Source organism: Hemitrygon akajei, chromosome 9 (assembly GCF_048418815.1).
Source record: "Hemitrygon akajei chromosome 9, sHemAka1.3, whole genome shotgun sequence".
Classification (NCBI taxonomy): domain Eukaryota; kingdom Metazoa; phylum Chordata; class Chondrichthyes; order Myliobatiformes; family Dasyatidae; genus Hemitrygon; species Hemitrygon akajei.
Window position 1 is genome coordinate 100,363,858 of NC_133132.1, and position 16,403 is coordinate 100,380,260.

General features: G+C 41.4%; 2 protein-coding genes across 7 annotated transcripts in view; one reads left to right on the forward strand and one right to left on the reverse strand.

Moving 5' to 3' along the window:
• tbce (tubulin folding cofactor E) overlaps positions 1–9,193 on the forward strand; it is a 72,734-nt gene extending 63,541 nt beyond the window's left edge. For all 3 annotated transcript variants that reach the window (XM_073056635.1, XM_073056637.1, XM_073056636.1), the window contains 4 exons: positions 315–383; positions 4,356–4,415; positions 6,000–6,091; positions 7,167–9,193. In XM_073056635.1, coding sequence (XP_072912736.1) covers positions 315–383; positions 4,356–4,415; positions 6,000–6,091; positions 7,167–7,256 — 311 coding nt within the window. In that variant the 3' untranslated portion in view covers positions 7,257–9,193. The remainder of the gene's footprint in view (positions 1–314; positions 384–4,355; positions 4,416–5,999; positions 6,092–7,166) is intronic.
• Positions 9,194–15,369: 6,176 nt separating this feature from the next.
• Positions 15,370–16,403, reverse strand: part of b3galnt2 (beta-1,3-N-acetylgalactosaminyltransferase 2) — a 58,588-nt gene continuing 57,554 nt past the window's right edge. For 2 of the 4 annotated variants that reach the window (XM_073056639.1, XM_073056638.1), the window contains exon 12: positions 15,370–15,878. In XM_073056639.1, coding sequence (XP_072912740.1) covers positions 15,747–15,878 — 132 coding nt within the window. In that variant the 3' untranslated portion in view covers positions 15,370–15,746. Of the gene's footprint in view, positions 15,934–16,403 lie in introns of all 4 variants that reach the window. The other 2 variants (XM_073056640.1, XM_073056641.1) reach the window with 2 other exon arrangements.

Genomic DNA, 16,403 nt, shown 5'->3' on the forward strand with positions numbered 1-16,403 from the left:
TAGAGAAAGAAAGAAAGAAACCTGCCTGGAGCCTTTGCCTCTTCTCTGCTCAAGAGCCGAAACCTGAAAACAATCCACTGTAACACCTTCCCACTCACACTACGGTCGCTCTGCTTAAACCTGACTTGTTTCTATTGGCCTTTGGCAAGTGCCTAATAAATTGCAATGATTGAAGCTCGCTGGAAATAGCCCCGAGCTCTCTCATTGTGAATGAGGTAGTAGTAATTTCTGTTTGAAACAGTGTTGATCTTAACTGTTGAGCTTTGAAGTGAGGCAAACAGGTTTACAAAGTCTCCTTTGGTTTCCCTGTGCAGAGTATGGACCTCCAGAGAATGAGGAGATGGAGCAACAGAAGTTGTTTGCCCTGAAGGATCAGCTGTTAGGTGAGGACATGCTTTTTGGAAATTAAATCTGAACAATGCTACAAAACTATTTTTATAAAGCAGGGATCACAGTTGTGTTACCTGCAATACAAGCTAATTGAACAATGAGATGGTGCATTTAAATAGGAGCAATACTGCTGGGGAAAGGTCTACACGTAGCAGTGGGATCTGGAGACACAGAAATCCAAACGGAAAACCAAACTGCTGGAAAAACTCAGAGCAATATCAGTGCAGGCAAAGGGATGGCTGAACAGCTTCACTCCGTCTGTTACAACAGATGTGATTTCCCAGTGGTCAGCCATTTCAGTTCGACTTCCCATTCTTTCTCCAACTCTGCTGCCACAATGGGCTACTCGTGAGTTGGGGGAGCTGCACCTCATACTCCATCTGGGTAGCTCCAATCTGATGGCATGGACATTGATTTCTCTGACCTCCCCCCCCCCTCCTTTTTCTTCTATTCCCCATACTGGGTCCCCTCTTACCCCTTCTTCTCACCTGACCCAAACCTCCATCTTTTGTCCCTTTTCCTTCCCTTTCTCCCATGGTCTACTCTCCGATCAGATTCCTTCTCTTCCACCTGTCCCCTGCCAACTTCTTCCTTCATTTCACTTCAACCAGCTTCCCACTCATCTGGTTTCACCTGTCACTTTCTGGTTTGTACTCCTTCCCCTTCCCCCACCACCTCATTCCCCTGTCCTCCCCCTTCCTTTCCAGTGCTGATGAAGGGTCTCGGCCTGAAGCATCGACCATGTATTTCTCTCCATAGATGCTGCCTGACCTGTTAAATTCCTCCAGCGTTTGGTGTGTGTTACAAATGGATGGTGGATGTTTTGAGTTAGATCGCGACTCTGCATCAGGACTGAGAGTGTATAGGTGGAGATGTTTGCTATGGAGATGGAGTGAGACAAGGGTGGCAGACGATAAGTGGAACCAGATGAGGAGGGGACGGTGACCAGGGTGGGGGAGGGGAATAGATCTAGCTATGGGGTGGAAGGAAAGATTAAAAAAAGGAGAGAGAATCTAGTTGGACTTGGTAGAATTGAGAAATGAAAACGTGCTTTGGGTTATACGAGCTTGTAAAATTCAGTGGGGTGGCAAGGTAGCGTGATGGTTAGTGTCTTTTTACAGTATTTTTATTCAGAAGAAAAAAAAACAAGATTTACAGAGTGCAACACACAGATACATCTCAACATAACTTGTGTACATTCATATATTGTAATAAAATTGATGAAAATGTTATAGCATAACACATAAAGGTATACCACTCTGTAATCAAAAATTTAAAGATAAGTCATACATCATAAAAGAAATTTTTTATATAAAAAAAAGTCAACACCCTGCCAACTACCAAAGAAAAAAGCTGATGGATGATAATGGATAATTAGAAAAAAAACATATTCGCTTAAGAAGAGAAGATAAAAATATACCTAAAAGTCTGTGCACTGTTAAACTTTATAAATTGGAAAAGTAATTTAGGAAAGGTCCCCAGATATCATAAAAAGATTGTTTCGAATTTAAGACTGAGCAGCGGATCTTTTCTAAATTTAAATAAGACAAAATATCACGTAGCCATTGAAGATGTGTAGGAGGGGTAGACTCCTTCCATTTAAGCAAGATTGCTCTTCTTGCTAAAAGAGAGGTAAAAACTAAAACCTGTAGGTTAGGAGTATTTAAAGTTATATCTTCATTTGCAATAATACCAAACAAGGCAGTAAGGGGGATTTGGGTCAAATTGGACCCTGAAAAGTTGTGAGAAGGTATGGAATACTTCCCGCCAAAACTTTTCAATTTTAGGGCAAAACCAAAACATATGAATTAAAGAGGCATCAGCAGAGTTGCATTTATTACAAAGTGGAGAAACGTTCGGATAAAAACTGGACAGCTTCTGTTTAGAAATGTAAGCTCTATGAACCACTTTAAATTGTAGAAGAGAATGACGAGCACAGAAAGATGATTTATTAACCTGTTTAAGGATTTTATTCCATCTATCATCAGAAATCTGACAATTTAGGTCATCCTCCCAAGCTTTTCTAATTTTATCTAAAAAGTCTTGTCTAGAATCAATCAACAAGTTATAGATACTGGTAATAGAACCATTAACAAAAGGTTTTTAATTTAAGAGATCGTCCAGTAAATTTTATCAGGACCAATAGGAAAAGTAGTTAATTGGAAACGTAAGAAATCTCTAATTTGAAGGTATCTGTAAAAATTTGTTTTTGGGAGTGCAAAGTGGTTAGTGTAATGCTGTTACAGAGCCAGCAACCAGGGTTCACTTCCCATCACTGTCTTTAATAAGTTTGTGTATTCTCCCACAAAGTGCTGGAGGAACTGAGCAAGCCAGGCAGCATCTATAGGAAAAAGGTATAGTCGACATTTCAGGCCGAGACCCTTCAGCAGGACCCGCCAAAGGGACTTGGCCCGAAATGTTTTCATAGATGCTGCCTGGCCTGCTGAGTTCCTCCAGCATTTTGTGTTTGTTACTTGGATTTCCAGCATCTTCAGATTTTCTCTTGTTTGTATGGTCTCCCTGTGACCGAGTGGGTTTCCTCCAGGCACTCCAATTTCCTCAGAGAGATAGCTGGATTTCCTCAAGTGCTGAGCTGGTATATATTCTATCAAATACTATAATAACTCTCTGAATTTAAACAAGGAGACCATAAGACATAGAAGCATAATTAGGTTAATTGGCCCATCGAGTCTGCTCTGCTATTCCAACATGGCTGATTTATTATCTGTGTCAACACCATTCTCCTGCTTTCTCTCCATAACATATAACACTCTGACTAATCCACCATCTCCTTGCTGTTTGGAAGCAATGTGGACAGAAAGGGGACTACTGATAAACTCTGATATTTGTATCTTTAGCTAAGTTACAAAATCTTAGATTGTGGTTATATGGATTTAACATTAGATATGTTTCGTGTGAGATGCCCTTCTGTTTGTAAGTCTGAACCCTCTACGGCACGAATTGAAGGGGAAGCTAGGGGTATGCTGCTGGAATGAGGAGCAGATGACACTAGCATGGAGCATAATTGAGTGGCCTGTCTGAGTATTGTAAGTGTCTCTCAGCACTCTCCACATGCAGTGGAAATCTTGTAAATCTTCTACCTTGTTTTTAAAGCTATTTTTTTTAATTCTTTCTTACTTCTACCACTGTACCATTGAGAGCATACTCACCAACTGCATCTCAGTGTGGTATGGCAATTCTCCCATATTGGACCGCAAAGCACTCCAGCGTGTGGTGAAAACTGCCCAGCGGATTATCAGCACCCAATTGCCCACCATTGAGAACATCTACCATAAACGCTGCCTGGGCAGGGTGAGAAGCATTATCAAGGATGCATCTCACCCTAACCATGGACTTTTTACTCTCCTCCCATCCAGTAGGCGCTACAGGAGCCTCCGCTCCCGCACCAGCAGATACAGGAAGAGCTTCTTCCCTGAGGCTGTGACCCTGCTGAACCTCACATCACAGCGCTAAGCAGTATTGCACCCAAATTGTACTGTCTCAGTACTTTTATATTTGTGTGCTGTAGCACTGACTTTTTATTCACAGTTATTTAGTAAGTAACACTATTCCTTGTATTTCTGGTTAGATGCTAACGGCATTTCATTTGGCTTTGTATCTGTACTCGGCACAATGACAATAAAGTTGAATGTAATCTAATCTCTTCTCATATTTGTACATCTGTGCACTTGTAATGCTACTCTGCCACTGTAATTTCCTTTGGGATCAGTAATGTGTCTATCTATCTAGATTGTCTTGTCACACCTTGAGATAATGTTGCCCTGGTTACTCATCTCCACTGCACTGGGATTTGGGATGCAGTGGGCTGTATCAGAGCACTGTGATTGGATCTCAAAATGTCAGAGTTTTAGTTCTGGGATAGAACCAACTGGATATATAAAGGGAGTAGATGAACTGAGTAGTAAAATAATGCCAAGAAAATTATCTGTTATTGTGCCTCACAGCTTTGACTATCAGATGTCCAGATAAACCAGATCAGAAGTTATTAGAGAAGAAACTACCAGGTAAGAAAAGAGTTCATCATTTGCTCTTCTCGAGAGAAAGACAAAGCACTTTGCATGTTTTGTATAAAACAAAAAATATCTTTCATTTCTCTAATACCTTTTACAATGAGCTGTAGCATTTTACCACCAGTGAATTACTACTTTAAATGCAGTCACAATTTTAACGAGAATTAGGGGTGGCAATTTGTACAAAGGCAGCTCCTGTAAAGACCAGAATCACAGTCGACAAGTGCTTTAGATGGAATTGGCATTTGTTATCTATGGAAACTGAAAATGAGTTACAACCAAATCACTTGATAAACAAAAGAATATCTTGTTTCATTAACTTTTCTCTGCTGAACTCATCTCTTCCCACTTATTATCTCCTCCAACACTTTTCCAAATCTTCAGTGACTACCTCTGAAGAAATGTGGATGGAGTGTGTGTTTGTGTACCTGTCCTCAACAACTTCCTCATGTCTATAGTACTGTAAAACTACTGGTCTCTAGTGGTGCTATACTGGTGGAGTTCCAAGACTATTGGCTGATATTAATACCCCAACACACTCCACTTCACTTCTTTTAGATGTTATGAAGTATTATTAAAAAATTCCAGGATGTAAAGGGAGGGTGGGAGGCAAAGCTCAAGCAGAGAATGTTACTTGGTGAGCCAGACATCAGATGGTAGAAAGTGGGTTATCGTTGTTTTGGACCGTTATAAGGTATGATCAGAATTAGGCCATCTGGCACATTGAGTGTTGCACCATTCAATCATGTTGATTTTATTCATTTTATTTAGAGATACAGCAAGGTAACAGGCCTCCCAGACCACCAGGCTCGTACCACCCAATTACACCCCTATGATCTATTAACCTACTAACCTGTACATCTTTGGAAAGTGGGAAGAAACCAGAGTAGCTGGAGGAAACATATGGAGAGAACATACAGACATTGGTGGGAGTTGAACCCGGGTCACTGGTGCTATAAAGTGTTACACTAACTGCCCCACTACTGTGCTGCCCCATGTTTTATTACTTACTTTTCCTCTCAACCCATTCTCCTGCCTTCTCCCTGTAACTTTTGATGCCCTTACTAAATAAAAGGCATGATTATTGGTTAATCCTCATTACAGGTGCCTCTAATTTCCTGATTAACATTAGACCCTACATCATTCCTATTGCTTATCAGCCAAATGGCAAAATGCTTTCTGTCCCTGGCTGCTTCAGAGCTCAGCATATTAATTACTTGTCGTGATAAAGTGTCTCAGCCTGAACATCGACTGTTTATCCTCCCCATTGATGCTGCCTGACCTGCCGACCTCCAGCATTCTGTGTGTGTGTGTTGCTCTGGATTTCCAGCATCTGCAGAACCTCTTGTGTTTATTTGATTTTTCAAGTTAAGATCTTTTCTCTCGACTGCCTTTCATTCCTAATCTTGTTCACTGCACAATTTGTCTGCAACACTATCAAATTGTGATATTTGCTACTTCAATTTGCAATAGCTGAGGATGCTTTAGAACATTAAAAAGGATGGTGTTCTGTCTTAATGGAATCCCTGAAACCTCAAACTCACAAAAGGAACTGATATTTTTTTGCCATTGATATAGATTCCATGACCATTCAGAAAGTAAAGGGGCTGCTTCATCGATTGTTCAAAGTTCCAAGTGCTGAATTAAAATTAACGTACATCACTTCAAAGGTGAGATTCAAGATTCAAGACTGTTTATTGTCATTCTTCAGTATGTGAATGCAAAAGAAAACATAATGTTTGTTACTCCAGGTTCAACATTAAAAAACACAATAGATATAAGTACACAAGATTAACTAATATGTATAAGATAAGGCACTTCTATTGAGATAATACCAAATATTGCTTAGTTGTTTAGCATGGTAGTGCAGGCACACACATCCTGCAGTTATTTAGTACTAAAATCAAAACTGTATGTCTCACCCCAGTGCAAGGGGTATTATAAAAGCATAAACCGAAATATTACTTGGGCTTATGCTAAAACACAGTGTTACGTAATCTTAGCTTAATACACTTTATTATTGGTAACTAATTAATATTGGCTACTACTACCACCACTCCTGGCAGTGTATTCACCAGTCTCTACATTTAAAAGAAAAGCTCTCTCTAGATACCTCCTCTATACTTTCATCCCAGCATCCTAAATTAATTTACCAAGTAATACCAATTAATACCTGCCCTCAGTGGTCACATCCGCGACACTTAACCAGCTCTGGCCAGATGAATAAAAACACAAGGTTCCACTGCATTGGTCCTTACAGGGGCAGATTTGGAAGGCTCTGCACTTGTGGGCTGCCCCCAGCACATCCTTGGATGTTTTGGTTGTTAGCGCAAATGGTGCATTTCACTGTATGTTTTGAAGTACATGTGATAAATAAATCTGAAAATTATTGTCACTTACACCACAGTGCAGTGAAAATCTTTGTTTTCTCATGCCAACCGTGTACATTGGCTGTTTGTCTTTGTATAGTTTTTGTATTTCTTTATTTTCCTGTAAATGCCTGCAAGAAAATGAATCTCAAGGTTGTATGTAGTGACATGATACGTCCTTTGATAATAAATTTACTTTGAGGTAATTTATCACATCAGTTCATTAAGAAATATTATATTAATACACCATGAAGTGATTTAAGTCTTTTATTAACACTATGCAATATTGTGTACTTTTCCAGTAGCATACTGAAATTGTTGTGTGTATGTTTCTTATAAATGTGATTAGTAACAGAGACTATGTACCTTTCCACAGATGGATATGGAGATCGATATAAATAATGATCTGCAGCCTCTTTCCTATTATTCAATCGAGAGTGGAGACTGTATATTAGTTCGGTGGTAGGTGTGTATATTTCAGAAAAAGGAAGGCCATTCAGCATTCAAGGGAAGACGTTTCTCAGCAGCAGCCCAGTTCTCTGTTGCAGATGCACATGTTCTTGTATACACACATACACGGAGCTTTGGGAGTGGTTCCTGTTACTTACTGGCAAACAGCCCTTTGTGAGCTCACTCTGCACCTGCAGACCATGGTGCAGCTACTAGAGTTCAAAATATAACTTGCATCCACATTAATCTGAGCTTTTTATTTAATTGTCTTTCGGTTAAAAATAAGTTCACGATGAACAGAACTGAAGGTGCAGTTGGTAGCAACTCTAAAATAATGTTGTCTGTTTAACCATGGGGACACCTAATACCTCCAGTATCCTAATGTTGACCAGGTGATTGATATTTGATGTTTGCATCCTATGGTTCTGAACCTAGAATAATTTGATCAGAGTTGAAAGGTTTATTGTTAAGTGGTTGGGTGTTGGGCCTTAGTGTTACTGCATTGGACTGAGTTCATTTGTGTAACAAGTGTTTTAACTTCTGACGATGAGGGAGTTTGTATGATTTTTGTCTGTTATCCTCTTTTGTCCTTCACAACATGAAGCTTAGGGTAAACATGACAGATCTGCTTCATTGCTGACTGCCCAGCAGATTTATGCTGGAAGTGGCCTTTCTCCTTCCCTACTGCCCCTTTCATGGTCTGTGACGGAGACAGGGAGTTGGTGGTCAAAAATGCACTGGTGCTTTTAAAGACATTCCTGGGGAGACGCATTCTAATTCCTATGTAAAACGATCAATTGGAGCACTGTTAAAAAGTTTTAGTTAGGAAGCACTTGCTGACATAGCACTGTGAGTTGAAGACTTGTTTTCAATGTAGAACAGGCCGTTGAGCCCATGATGTTGTGCCAATGGATTAACATACTCCAAGATCAATCTAACCCTTCCCTCCCCATAGCCCTCCTTTTTCTATTGTCCATGTGCCTATCTAAGAGTCTCTTAAATGTCCCTAATGTACCTGCCTCTACCATAACTCCAGGCAATGTGTTCCACACACCTATCACTCTCTGTGTTTAAAAGAAAACCTATTTTTGACAACTCCCAACACCTTAAAGTTATGCCCCTTGCATTAGCCATTAGCAATGCACCTTTCTTACCATTATGAATTATAGTAAGTCATGTTTAATTCTTTTATCTTTTCCTTCCAATTCATGAAATGGGCTCATGGCACTTTCCCTTTACTTTCTACGTACTTGCTAACATCTCCATACTATCCAGTTTTACCCTTTGAGTGATTACAATTAGGTAACTACTGAAGTGAAACTGCAACTGAAGACCACAATTCATAGGACCAGAATTAGACCATTTGGCCCATCGAATCTGCTCTGCCATTCTGTCATTCATCACTGATTTACACCTCTGTCCCTAGAATATCTCAGCCACATTAAGTTCATCATGGAAGGCTGACCTGCCCATCTCACACTCTGCACATGGTGGTAGATGGTGTCACAGACAGACATTTCAATAGTGATAAATGAAACATCAAACCTCAGGCCCTCGCTTCAGTGTCATCTGCACTGTGAGTAACAGTACCTTTGTCCTGTTATCTTTTACTCTCAGCTCAGATTTCTTTTGTGTTCAGGTTTTGCAAGTGTGATTGGATCGAAAGCAGAGTAGTGACAAAGTGGTAGAATAGAAACATTTTCTGTTTCTCCTCTCTCCACAGGTGCTGTCTTTTCTCTTATTGTTCTCCAGGGCTTATCCCAAATTGTGTAGAATTATTTTCTTCTGGTAAGGTATTCTCAGCAGACTTCCCAAAGAGTCTCGCACATCTTTAGAGTGTTGTGGTTTCTAAGAGTTCTGATTATGTTTGACATTGATAAGTAGTTGTATGAGAAACTAATGCAAAACCCATTCCTCTTTGCTCAAAATAAAAAAAATTTTGCTGCAATCAGACATTCCTTCTCATTAGCTGAATCACAACAAGATGAATCTTTCACAGGGTGGACAGTACTATATCTGTTCCACACTTATAACATTGTATTCTGTGTGCTGAAATCAAGGACAGGACAAGATTGTTATAGAACTACCTTTTGTGTTTGTTGAACATTCTTACTGTATTTGTACAGTAAGGAAGAAAAACTTATTTCATTCCAAAACACTAGCTGTGCAGTTAATTAACTACTTCCATGATAACCCAACTAGCTCTGTCAGTAGAACATGAGACTCTAATCTCAGGTTTGTGAGCTCGAGCCCCATGTTGGACAATAGTCTTGTGGCACAGTAGCGTGACGCTTAGTGTAACGCTATGCAGTGCCAGCAACCAAGCTTAAATTTTTCCACTGTTCTCTGTAAGGAGTTTGTACTTTCTCCCCATGACTGCATGGATTTCCTCTGGGTACTCTGGTTTCTTCACATCCTCCAAAGATGTACAGGTTAATGGGTTAATTGGTCATGTGCTCGTTGGGCTGGTTACCGTGCTGAATCTCAAAGTAACAATAAATTAAGGGGCAGCACGGTTAGTGTAATGTTATTAAAGGTTCAATTCTGTAAGGAGTTTATACGTTTTCCACATGACCACTTTTCCTCTGGGTGTTCCACTTTCATCTCACGTTCTGAAAATGTACGTATAGGTTAGTAGGTTAATAGGTGACAGGGGTGTAATTGCATGGTGTGGGCTCGTTGAGCCTGATATTATGCTTATCTCTAAATAAACAAAATAAAATACCTTAGGATGCAGATGGAAACTTCAGTTATCAAGTCCTTCACTCATATCCCTGAACCCTAATGAATTGATCCTGTTTCGAACTGCCCCAGTTGATATGGAGCTGGGGTTCTGTACTGCTTTAATTTTCCTCATCTGAATTCTCACCCTGTCCTTCCTACTGAAAAATAACTGACATTCTTGAAATTTATTGCATCCTCTTTTCCCAGAGCACTGCTGCCTTTCGCTGGGCACATTGTCTCACAGCAGGAGGGGTGTGTTGATGGGCACAAAGGGAGTGAGTGTGGGGATAGGATTGCTCTGAAAGTTGGCCCAAATGACATCCTCCCATGTGATTGTAAAAGTCTCATTAACCTGTGCGTGAAGATGACTCAACAGTGTCATCATTCTTGACAGCTTGAATTCTTCCTCCCAGTAAGGTCTGTTCTGCATGTAAAGGGCAGCACGACGTTTTACAGCACTGGATGTAGGATCAGGGTTCAATTCTTGCCTCTGTCTCTAAGGTGTTTGTACATTCTCCCTGTGACCTTGTGGGTTTCCTCTGGGTGCTCTGGTTTCCTCCCACAGTCCAAAGATGTACGGGTTAGCTTTAGTAAATTGTGGGCATGCTATGTTGGTGCTTCGGCATTGGGACGATGGTGGCAGCCTTGAAGCACGTTGAAACAACGGCACTGCTCATGAAGATGTTGAAGATGTCAATGAGAACATCTGCCAGCTGGTCTGCACACCCTCTGAGCACTCTGCCAGGAATATTGTCTGGTCCAGCAGCCCTCCGTGGGTACACCCAGCATAGAGTTCTCCTCACATCGGCCATGGTAAGACACAGCACCTGGTCATTGGGAGGAGGAGTGGTCTTCTTCGCCACCACGTCTATTTCCGCCTCAAAACGAGCGTAGAAGTTGTTCAACGCATCTGGGAGGGAGGCATCACCCGCACAGTCAGGTGATGTTGTCCTGTAGTTGGTGATGTCTTGAATGCCCTTCCACATGCGCTGCGTGTCACCGCTGTCCTGGAAGTGGCTGTGGATTCGCTGGGCATGTGCACGCTTTGCCTCTCAGATGGCTCGGGACAGTTTGGCCCTTGCTGTTGTTAGGGCTGCCTTGTCACCTGCTCTGAAGGCGGAGTCACGAGACCTCAGCAGCGCACGCACCTCTGCGGTCATAAGATGTTCCCTTATTCAAGAAAGGGAGTAGAGATAGCCCAGGAAATTATAGTCTTACTTCAGTGGTTGGTAAGTTGGTGGAAAAGATCCTGAGAGGCAGGATTTATGAACATTTGGAGAGGCATAATATGATTAGGAATAGTCAGCATGGCTTTGTGAAAGGCAGGTCGTGCCTTACGAATCAGACTGAATTTTTTGAGGATTGTGACCAAGCACATTGATGAAGGTAGAGCAATAGATGTAGTGTTTATGGATTTCAGCAAGGCATTTGACAAGGTACCCCATGCAAGGCTTATTGAGAAAGTAAGGAGGCATGGGATCCAAGGGGACATTGCTTTGTGGATCCAGAATTGCCTTGCCCACAGAAGGCAGAGTGGTTGTAGTCAGGTCATATTCTGCATGGAAGTTGGTGACCAGTGGTGTGCCTCAGAGATCTGTTCTGGGATCCCTAACTCTTTGTGATTTTTATAAATGACCTGGATGAGGAAGTGGAGAGATGGGTTAGTAAATTTGCTGATGGGGGTGTTGTGGATAGTGTGGAGGGCTGTCAGAGGTTGCAGCAGGACATTGATAGGATGCAAAACTGGGCTGAGAAGTGGCAGATGGAGTTCAACCCAGGTAAGTGTGAAGTGCTTCATTTTGATCTGTCAAATATCATGGCAGAATATACTAAGACTCTTAGCAGTGTGGAGGATCAGAGGATCTTGGGGTTTGAGTCCATTGGACACTCAAAGCTGCTGCGCAGGTTGACTCTGGTTAAGAAAGCAAACAGTGCATTGGCCTTCATCAACCGTGGGATTGAGTTTTAAGAGCCTAGAGATAATGTTACAGCACATGGAGTACTGTGCTCAGTTCTGGTCACATCACCACAGGAAGCAAGTGGAAACTGTAGAAAGGGTGCAGAGAAGATTTACAAGGATGTTGCCTGGATTGGGGAGCATGCCTTACAAAAATAGGTTGAGTGAACTTGGCCTTTTATAACCATATAACTATATAACTATTACAGCATGGAAACAGGCCATCTCGGCCCTTCTAGTCCGTGCCGAACGCTTACTCTCACCTAGTCCCACCTACCTGCACTCAGCTCATAACTCTATATTCCTTTCCTGTCCATATACCTATCCAATTTTTTTTAAATGACAAAATCGAACTTGCCTCTACCACTTCTACTTTTAGCTTGTTCCACACAGCTACCACTCTCTGAGTAAAGAAGTTCCCCCTCGTGTTACCCCTAAACTTTTGCCGTCTCTCAACTCATGTCCTCTTGTTTGAATCTCCCCTACTCTCAATGGAAAAAGCCTATCAACGTCAACTCTATCTATCCTCTCATAATTTTAAATACCTCTATCAAGTCCCCCCTCAACCTTCTACGCTCCAAAGAATAAAGACCTAACTTGTTCAACCTTTCTCTGTAACTTAGGTGCTGAAACCCAGGTAACATTCTAGTAAATCTCCTCTGTGCTCTCTCTATTTTGTTTACATCTTTCCTATAATTCAGTGACCAGAACTGTACACAATACTCCAAATTTGGCCTCACCAATGCCTTGTACAATTTTAACATTACATCCCAACTCCTATATTCAATGCTCTGATTTATAAAGGCCGGCATACCAAAAGCTTTCTTCACCACCCTATGCACATGAGATTTCACCTTCAGGGAACTATGCACCATTATTCCTAGATCACTCTGTTTTCTCCTTGGAGTGACGGAGGATGAGAGGTGACCTCATAGACGTGTATAAGATGGTGAGAGGCATTGATCACGTGGATAGTCAGAGGCTTTTCCCCAGGGCTGAAATGGCTAGCATGAGAGGGCACAGTTTTAAGGTGCTTGGAAGTAGGTACAGAGTAGATGTCAGGAGTAAGTTTTTTTTATGCAGAGTGGTGAGTGCGTGGATTGGGCTGCTGGCGACGTTGGTGGAGGCAGATACGATAGGGTCTTTTAAGAGACTCCTGGATAGGTATATGGAGCTTAGAAAAATAGAGGGCTATGTGTAACTCTAAGTAATTTCTAAAATAAGTACATGTTCTGCACAGCATTGTGGACCGAAGGGCCTGTATTGTGCTGTAGTTTTTCCAACGTTTCTATCTTATGGCTTTTTTAGTTAGCTTCTGTTGGTTTTTAAAAGCTCTCAATCTTCAAACTTCCCACTAATTTTTGCTATATGGTTTTGCTTTTATGCTGTCTTTGACTTCCCTTGTCAGCCATAGTTGTGTTATCCTCCCTTTAGAATACTTCATCTGTGGGATGTATCTATCCTGCATCTTGTGAATTACTTTGTGAAATTCCAGCCATTGTTGTTCTGTTGTCGTACCTGTTACTGTGCCCTTCCAATCAACTTTGGCCAGCTCCTCTCTCGTGCTTCTGTAATTCCCTTGACTCCACTATAATACTGTAGCGTATTAGAGTCACTTTAGATCCTCCCATTCAAACTGTCTCCTAAAGGTTTCTTTACCTTAAGCTCCCTAATCAAATGTGATACATTACACAACACCCAATTCAAAACTGCCTTTCCCCTAGTGGGCTCAAACACAAGCTGCTCTAAAAAGCCACTCACAAATTCCAATTCTTGGGATCCAGCACCAACCTGATTTTCCCAATCTTACAGCATATTGAAAAACTCCTTTTCTACTTCCCATTGAAAGTTATATCCCACATCTTGGCAACTGTTTGGGGGCCTGCATACACCTCCCTTCAGGGTCTTTTAATCCTTGCAGTTTCTTAATTCTACAAACAAGGATTCTACATCTTTTGATCCTGTGTCATCACCAGCTATGCCTTTGATATAATTTTTTTTAACATCAAAGCCACCCTACCCCCCTCTGCTAGCCTGCATGTCCTTTCAATGCAATGTGTATCCTTGGATTTAAAATTCCAGACTATGATTTTCTTTCAGCCATGACTCCTACCTGCTAATCTCCAACAATGCTCCAAGATCATCCACTTTATTTTGTATACCTTCAGTCCTCATCACCTTTTTTGATTTTGCCCCCATTTAACACTTCAACTCATCCCACTAACTAAAAATTGTGTGTATTTGTTCACTGTTGTGCCTGCTGCAGGCTTTGCAGAAGTTACACATCCTTTTACCATAATAAACATAGCTGTCACATTAGTCGTATCGCATAGAAACAGTCTCTCAGCCCATCTAGACTGTGCTGAACTGTTATTATGCCTCATCCCATCAACCCACACCTTGACCGTAGCCCTCCATACACCTCCCAGCCATGTACTTATCCAAACTTCTCAAATGTTGGAATTGAACCTGAATCCACCACTTCCACTGGCAGCTTGTTTCACAGCTCTCATCACCGTCAGAGTAGAGAGGTTCCCCATCGCGTTCTTCTATTTCACCTTTCAACCTTCAACTACCACCTCAACCTATCTCAGTGGAAAAAGTCTGCTTGCATTTACCCTATCACAGTTTTATATCAAATCTCCTCTCTCTCTCCTATGCGCCAGGGAATAAAGTCCTAACCTATTTAACCTTTCCCTATCACTCAGGTCCTGAAATGCTGGCAAAGGTTACTGCATCCACCTAATTCCCAGAAAACATTCCCAGCAAAAGGATAGTTGCATATCCGTATAACTGATGAAATAGGATGAGAAGCTGGATTTATTTTCTTCAGGGTGCTGGAGGCACATGCTACAGTGTGCTGCGGATAACAGCTACTTAGTGCCAATTTTCCATCTTCCTTCAGTCTTTTTAAGGTGTTTCCCACTTAAACCTCTCTTTTAATTTTCTTCTCCCACTAAATGTTCATAGTGTTGTGCCCACCTTTTAACCTACTCTAACATTAATATAACCCTTCCTTCCCAAATAGTTCTCAATTTTTCTATCATCCATGTACCTATCTAAGAATTCCTTAAATGCCCCTAATCTACATGCCTCTACCACCACCCCTGGCAAAGAGTTCCACACATCCATCACTCTCTGTGTAAGGAACTTACCTGTGACATCCTCCCTATGCTTTCCTCCAATATCCTTAAAATTATGCACCCTGGTTTTAGTCACTTCGGCCCTCAGAAAAAGACTGACTGTTCACTTGATCTATGACTCTTACCATCTTGTACACTTCCATCAAGTCCTTTCTTGGACTTGGGAGAAGGCAGGAGAATGGGATTGAGAGGGAGAGTAAATCAGCCATGATGGAATGGTGGAAGACTCAATGGGCCAAATGGCCTAATTCTGCTCCTATATCTTATGGTCTTTTAACTCTACAACAAAGAAAGAGACAAAAATAAAAGGATTCAGAGTACTTTAAATTTTAGAAATACAAAAATAAGCAGGTTTCTAATATTGGCTTAATAATGAAGACAGTCATATTGTTACAGGTGTGTACAAGCCTGGGGGCACAGGTGCAGCAGCACCAGCTCACAGCCACTCTGAAGACTGGTAGCAGACGAGTGACTGCTGATAAAAGTCCACAGGGCCAAGCAGAGCTGAGAATGTATATCCCTGATCCTTTCATTCCCACCCCTACACCGTTCATCGATATAGATGATCCGTCCTCTGATAGTAGACGGACTGGAGCAAAGAGAAGTGTTCACACTGCTGGGCCAACAACATTTAAGGTCTTTGATATTTGTCCTTTCTTGCTTAAAAGCTCACTAGCTATCTTCACTTTTGACAGTGACAGGGGTTTCTGCACAGTTCCTTATTCTTCCACAGTTGCAGCAGTTCTTCTGGAGAATACTGGGGGGATGAGAGTGCAGCCGGTAGACATTTCTTCTCACACAACCACCGGGCATCCTGAAGTCAAGAGAAGGGACAGAAAGGTGATGTCCTCTTTCTTCATCAATGCCTACTAAATAATGCAATAATACATTAGGCAGGTCATAAGAACAAGAGGCACAGATCGAATGGGCAGCCAGAAGCTTTTTCCTCGAGCAGAAATAGCTAATATGAGGTGATGGGAGCAAAGTATAGAGGCATTGTAAAGGTAAGTTGTTGTTGTTGTTTTTTTTTTACAGAGAATGGTGAGTGTGTGTTCTACTGCTGGGTGGTGGCAGAGCCAGGTACATTAGGGACATTTAAGAAACTCATAAGTAGGCACATGGATGATAGGAAAGTAGAGGGCTATGTAGGAGGGAAGGGTTGTAGTTCAAGATTTAAGATTGTTAAATGTAATTTCCAGTACACAAGTGTAAATAAGGAGAATGAAATAATTGTTATTCTGGATCCAATGCAACACAGAAAAACACAGTAACGTAAAGAACACAATAATAACAAAGTGCAATAAATATAAATACATAAGGTAGCTTCTATACATAAATT